General features: G+C 43.7%; 1 protein-coding gene across 1 annotated transcript; it reads right to left on the bottom strand.

Annotated features, from left to right (window-relative positions):
* Positions 1–20: 20 nt before the first annotated feature.
* On the bottom strand, positions 21–6676 carry gdpd3a (glycerophosphodiester phosphodiesterase domain containing 3a). Its single transcript, XM_037476542.2, has 10 exons — positions 6286–6676; positions 6004–6046; positions 5084–5219; positions 4448–4493; positions 4235–4353; positions 3900–3989; positions 3235–3368; positions 3087–3146; positions 2874–2925; positions 21–1507 (listed from the first exon to the last, which is right to left on the bottom strand). Exons 1-10 carry the CDS (start codon positions 6422–6424, stop codon positions 1340–1342), a joined length of 987 nt encoding a protein of 328 aa, XP_037332439.2. The 5' UTR covers positions 6425–6676; the 3' UTR covers positions 21–1339.
* Positions 6677–7091: the final 415 nt, after the last annotated feature.

Genomic DNA, 7091 nt, shown 5'->3' on the forward strand with positions numbered 1-7091 from the left:
TCGCATCCTGCTGGTGGATTTGGGATACAAGTACTCCAGCCTTCTGCTAACAGGTCAAACTCACACAGCGTGTGGATGGTTGGTTTGGTTGTTCTCTTGATTATGTTTTGTGTGTAAAAGCTGTAGCTTATATGTGATCTGCAGGCCAGTTGCAATGAGTTCAAAGTTCCCCTCAGCACAGCACCATTGGCCCTATAGCATTTTAATTAGCCCTAAACAAGACAATTCATGATCGATTTAATTGTTGATCAAATAAATAATTAACAAATAAAGGTTTGATTTATTTTCCAAAATAGTTACATTGGTCGAGTATTAAGTGTAATATGTGGATTTAAGGCACACCTAACGACAGTATAAATATTGCTGTTGAAAAGCAGTGCGTCTGAAACCGTAGATTTAGACCCCAATGTGTGTTCACATGCACATTTTATCTCTTCTGGGTCACTTATTTAGACCTTTGCTCTTTGCATGTAATGTATCAAAGACTTCCTCGTCAGCCCTGATCCACTAATAATACGTTCACTCACTTGTCACAGTGCAAAGCAAGGCCAAGCGGGTCAGAAAAATGCAGCCTTTGTTTCACCGCTAGAGTGGTTGTTTATTCTCACAGCGGCGCGGCCGGACTTTGACCGTGGACCTTCCAGAACAAGGACACAGGTGAAGCTAACTGCCCATACAAATCCTGTTGATGTGACTGTGTTAAACACTAAATTAATGACATGAAAAGCATGAATCCAGGTGAATTGGGCCCAAATAATGTATTTCTAAAATAAAATCCAACACAGTGAAAACAAAACCACGTCCGCCTCAAAACTATTTGCACCGTCGCACAATTTCTTCACAAACTGACTGACTAAAATAAAACATCCAGCCAGCTACTGTGTCATTTCATTCATAAAGTCCTAAGCCACTTAGTCACAGTGGGCCTGTGCTCTGACCTAAGGTTACAGATTATTCCCATTATTCTATCATTATTATTATTACGTTATCCATGTGTGTGTTTGAGTACAAATGCTCCTGCTCCTCCCCCACATTCACATTAGTGTATTCTATACACAACACATTTGCACACTTACAAAACATAAACTAACATTAAGATGGTCTAATTCTGGTCTGATTTGTCACTACTTTTTTGTTTTATGACCCATTCGCACCAACAAAGGAGTGAAATTCATCCCGACGTGAGGGCGTAGAAATGACCCGATCGCAGGTCATCGTCTCTACAGTGAAAGATTGAGTTGAGTGATGGTTTTGTTCCGACTGCATTGTGTTTATTAGACAAACAACAAAGTTTGTCCCACACTTCTTGTATTTTCAAAGTGTTTTCTTCACTCAATCGTCACTGATCACAAAGCCGCTGGGTTCTGCCTTGCTGTTGCGCGCGAGGGCTCGGGTTCCTGCAGAGGTAGCTGGACAGAAGGGTCGGGTAGTCACTCATCACGCCTGTGGCCCCGACTTCGAATGCGGCCTTAATGTCGTCGTCTTTATTGCACACAAACAAATGCACCTGCAATTCAAGATGCATTGGTCAATCATGATGATCTGTTAGGTCCTGCACACCTGACAGTTGAAAAAAAAAATGAAGGTAAAATGTTTTTATTAGGGTTAAGCTGTCAACAAAACAACAAGGATGAAAGCCAAGATGAGAGAGTGCTGTTCTCTGTCATCCGTCCCGCGGTTTTGAGCAGCAGTACTTGACTATCAATAAAACAAAAACCCAGTTGTCCTAAATTTGACGGGCAGCTGTTGTCTCAGCTGTGAGCAACAAAATAAAGCAGACGTCGGCCTAAAGTGACACCTCGGAGCACGTCTTCTTCACAACGCGGTGTGGACACAGAACTGATACCCAACGCTGCTGCAGCAACATTGTAACAATCTTTGGGGTGGAGACGTACTGTTCTCATGGCAACATGCATCTCAGGCTGCTTCGCCGCTATCATGCTGCATCACAGATGATTGTCAAACTTCACACTAGCCCACGTGTTCTGGATGTGGTTCCCCGCTGCCTTCTGTTTTTGTTTGACTTTTCTTCATCGCCACCTGGGGAATCACTGATAAGCGTTCTAATGTGTTGAGGCCCTCGACGCGACATGTGACTTCAATTGTTTTCATGCTCAGACTCTTCGCTGAACTCTCACAACCCACAACGACGGGGGAGTGACCTCGTCCCAGCAGAGGGGACTCACATGAGGACGCAGATGATGCTCCCGACACACACTGAGTGGCTGTGTGAGAGCCCCCCCCCCCCCCCCCCCTCACACATTTGTCCTGAAAATAGTGACATCTCCTGCGTTCAGGGCATTGGGTGTTTTGGTTAAATCAGGTCCTACAGCTGAGGGTGCAGCGACAGGCAGAAACAAAGGGATCAAAAAAAAATCTGCTCTGCCTGTTTGTTTGTTTTGCGTCGGGGAAGTATGAGATTGTTCTCCACATCCAACAACTCTTTCAACATAAAATGTGTCTAGTGCATTATTGCTTTTTATTGCTTTTAAATAACACTGTCATTATTACTTTGACGATATTTTACTTTTGCTATTTTAGTAATAGTATTTAGCAGAATTTATCTTCTTGTCGATATTCTATTTAGTTCTGGTGTTAGTATTGCTTCTTATACTATTACTCTTTTGTTGATATGTGTTTACGTTTCAATCTATTATTTTTCTCTTTTGATCAATTTTGCTTCTAAATCCATGACATCTTATTTCTTTACATCTTTCGGCGTAGGATGTTGGAAGCTAAGTGGTTAAAGGTATCCGGCGAGGGTTGAATACCAACACTGTCAGTGTCCTGTGGTGCATTTTACTCTCAAATGTGTTAATGTTTTACGGGTCTTGCCCTCTACTCGTCCCTGATGCACATCTACTTCTACATACCTGGATTCCCCGCGCTGAGAGGTGTTTGAACAGACTCTTCCTCATTGTGACTCTGGAATGACAGCAGCAATAAATACATTTAAAAAAAAAAAATTAGCAGTAAATTGTTGTACGGAATTTGCTGCCACTTAAACATTTATTGTACTCCAACACAGTGATTGTTGTGATGTAGACAAGGCCTTTGTGCACAAAGTCACAGGAAACTTTACTCACTTCTCTATCAAAGAGATGATCCGCTTGTTCCTCAGGATGCCCTCCTCAGGAATGTACGTCCTTCAGAACACAAAGGGACAAAGTGAAGCGGAGCAACGCTCACGTCCACACACACACACACACACACGGACTCCACGTGCAGACACACCTGTTGATGATGCGCGGCAGGTAGAACTGCAGTAAACTCTCTCCCAGCGGCACAAAGGGAAGCAGCCCGGTGTAGAAGAGAAGCAGCACCAGCACGCCTTTGCTCTCGGAGAAGCTGTACGGCATCATGTCGTTCTGCAAGTAAGGGAGAGACAGACGAAGACGTTCCTCTCATTAAAAAAAAGGAAGACTTTTTTTGTTTTGTTTTTCTTATTTTTTCATGACATTATTCAAATTCATATTTTTGGACAATATTTTCAGTGAAAATGTCCAACCTAATATAATTTAACTTCTTTTCACCGAAAGAATTTGACATAATTACTCACTTTTTTTCCATCTTACATATTTAAGTATTTTTTTTACCTAATATTTCTTTTATATTTTGACTGTTTGATGGTATTTTTCAACCTATATTTTAACCTATATTTTTAATCAAATTTTTTATTTTATTATCAAAGACATTTTTAGACTAAAAATATTTTGACTTATTTTTAAAAACATTTTTCGACCTTTATTTTTTCAAAACATTTTTCGACTTAATATACTTATATTCTGATGGGTTTTTTGTGTTTTTTATGTATTTTTTTTTAACCTAATATTTTTGTCCTTTTTTTTCCCATGACATTTTATCGACATATCTTTGTCTCCCTCAGGTGGTCAACCTACCGTTCTGCGGCAGTCTTTCAAAATCCCGGATTTCACTGAGGCCCACACGGTGATCTCCTCTCTGTTGTAGCTCCGAACCAAGTCAGAAACCTGCAGGCAGACGAGAGACAGTCGACGTGGTGAAGGGACTATGGGACATAGAGGTGTGTCACCTGACGTTTTTCATATAAAAGAAAATCCTCATGAACGAGGATGTGTTGACTTTAGACGAGACCCCTTTTAGTCCAAAGTGTATCATGTAGAAGTTTTGGTTCTGGCAAAGACAATCGTTGGCTCATTTAAATCTCACCAAATTTTACAAGTGCTGAACTTGTTTTTAATTAGGTTCACCGCACCTTTTCTATCAGCTGGTGGTTGTTCTCTTTGATCTCAACGCTGACCGGCATCTCGGGGAACTTCCGGAACACGTCCTCCAGCAGAGCAAACTTCCTGTCTGCGCCGCTGCTGTGGCGACCTGGAGACCCGGGATGCGTGGCAGCTAACGTGAACACTTCTTCACTACATGTATTTACGTTAAAGGATCAAACGGAATGTGAGGAGGAACTCACCTTCATAGAAAGTCACCTCCAGTTTCTCTTTGTACAGAGGCAAATCCTAAAGGTTTAGTATAAAATCAGACATTTATAAACACCTTGAGATGTTCTTGGTGTAATGTAGTACAGTTGGATGCAAAGCCAAAGATTCATCTGAAGGTAATTCAGTAAGTGCCAATTTATTCTTTCTATCAGAAAGACATACATTTTAACATAAGGCCCCGTCTACAAATAAGCAGATATTTTACTCTGCATTTACCATCTTCACACATGTAGAAAGTGCACACATTTGCTGTTCAGGACACACAGCTTTTTGCACTCGCTAGTACCGGTTTTGACTTGAGTTGGCGGTGGTGTGCGACAGCTTTTGTGCATTTTAATCTGTGACATCTATTCAGGGGCCTGTGGCTCACAGCAGCATTGTTGAAAAAGCATTTACACAAATTGACATTAAAAGACGCAGTTCTGGGTTTTATCCACGTGCAGTCACTTGCTAATATATAAATGAGGCGTGCTGCGAGGCATCGTGGGTGAGCTTAAAGTGAACATTTGGCTTTGCACACTGCAACGTATATAATCCCCTCCCTTCGCCTCGGCTCGACCTCGTGACCTTTGTGCTAACGCCGCGCCCTGTAGGATCCGGCCTCTCACCTGGAAGTCGAGGGAGGAGATGTCGGCGTCGCGGCCGGTCTGCCTCAGCAGATTCTCGTCATGTGACACCACCACATGTCCATCGCGGGTTAAGTGACAGTCCATCTCCAGCATCTGCGTGCCCTGCTGCACGGCGCTGGTTGACGTGCAGACGGAGGAATGCAAGCATTTTGTTACTTGAGCCGCGACAGGAGGGTTTTGTTCACTTCTGCTCTTCCAGCTTTGTGAGCTGTGAGCCAAAGGGCATCTCGTAAAACAGGGTCCGGGAGACCAAGATGCATCCGAGAGTCCACAAACGATTCAGTAAACACAAGAGCTTCATGTTTAATGAAGCAAATAGGTTACTCATTTTCTACAGAAAATCATTCAATGCTGCCCACATCCAGCATCTTGATCGTCCTAAATACGCTGATTATTGTTTCAGTAGTCAAAGCGTATTTCTATATCTAGTATAGGTCCTCAAATAATCAGTTAGTAAACCTAAAATCCCACGGGGAGCAACCTAGACAGGTGGAAAGATGCTAGATGCATGTTCCCTAAACCCTTTTATCACTAATTCATTTCATAAGCCTGGATTATCGCTCAGTCGCCGCCTTATTAGTAAGAAAAAAATAGAATAAGAGTAAATTGTTATAGCTGTTGTGCTGTTATTGCTGTGTCTCTCACCCAATTTATTTGACTTTATTGGGATGAACGTCAAAGACAAATGTCATAAAACCTCTCTCTGTTTGACAGACAGGTCGTCCCACTAACCGCCCAGTTCGGCTCTACCTTTAAACCATTAAAAAGGAGCGTTAGTGACTAGTTACACATTACGTCTGAGTAAGCAGAGTTGCTCGGGGCGTCGGTGGGCCCCCGTGTGAATGATTGAGGACCCTAAACCTGCTCAATTAGAGACGCGAGTTGAGCTTGGGACTCACTTTGTGAACGCCTCCATCGTGCTTTCTATCTTCTCTCCACTTCCTGCTCACAGAGACAGCTGTTAGTGACAACTGTTAGTGTGCGTCCACGCAGGTCTCAGAGTTCATCAGTGTCGTAAAAGTCATCGGGATGTTAGACACATTTCATCAGTTTCAGCAAGCAAAGGGTAGTGTAGATGACTTCTTTGGAGCTTTGAGTTGCAGGTTAATGACACAAATGAAAAAAAAAAGCCTCAAGATAAAGATCAGATTTACCAACGAGTGAGTGAAAGAAGTCGTTACCTCCTCTGTGAGAGATGTGCGTGCAGTAAAAAGCGGTGCGTTTCTTCTTGTGGAGAATGTGGGGGTTCCTCAGCAGGTACACCGAGCCGAGAGCGTATCCACCCAGAACCGGGAGGCTCAAGAACAGGAACCAGCTCATCCTTCGCCCCCCCCCCAAACCGCAGCCAAGCGGGCTCCCGACTCCGCTCAAATCTCCACTCGGGCGAAAGACCTGCAACGCAACCTGCTCTCTGCCGAGAGGAGCAGGAACTGGACCGACTGGAAGGCCGTCTCCGTCTTACACAACCTGGAAACCGTGGCTGTAAAAATATGTTAATGAAACACCGGCTCAGAGCTCACCTGTCCTCTCTCTCTCTACACACTCGCCCCCGCCTCAAGCACCGCGGTTTGCTCCGTGCTCTGCTTTTGTTCAGCTGGCGTTGCGTTTGTCACACCTGGGCACATAGTGTTGACTCCCCACCCCCCCACACCCCACACATACACATTGTTTGGATGTTGCAATCCCAACAGTAACTGACATTGGCAAAAAGAATCATGGGATGAGTAAGAAGTTGTTGGATTGAATTGAATTTCTTTTTAACGAATCGAACGTGGACATTTGAATGTGTGCGTTTGCGTAGTTTTGCGGCGCTGATAAAGAAAGACAAAAAGGGCCTCGTGGCGAGCGGAGGGACGGGCGCTTTCCACGAGGCCAAAGTCAGCAGAGCGAAGAGCTGCATTGTTCAGGTTCAAAAAGGTGGAACAACAGCTCTCCACGGGCCTGGTCTCCACCAAAAGAGAGAAATATTCACAAGGCTGTTCAATGG

This window comes from Pungitius pungitius, chromosome 12 (assembly GCF_949316345.1).
Source record: "Pungitius pungitius chromosome 12, fPunPun2.1, whole genome shotgun sequence".
NCBI lineage: Eukaryota > Metazoa > Chordata > Actinopteri > Perciformes > Gasterosteidae > Pungitius > Pungitius pungitius.

Bases quoted from the DNA above. Each gene is read 5' to 3' on its own strand.
- gdpd3a (XM_037476542.2), bottom strand. From the start codon at position 6,424: ATGAGCTGGTTCCTGTTCTTGAGCCTCCCGGTTCTGGGTGGATACGCT. The intron at 6,047-6,285 runs GTAACGACTTCT...CTCTGTGAGCAG, and splicing joins GCACATCTCTCACAGAGGAG to GAAGTGGAGAGAAGATAGAA. The intron at 2,926-3,086 runs GTGAGTAAAGTT...CTGTCATTCCAG, and splicing joins ATCATCTCTTTGATAGAGAA to AGTCACAATGAGGAAGAGTC.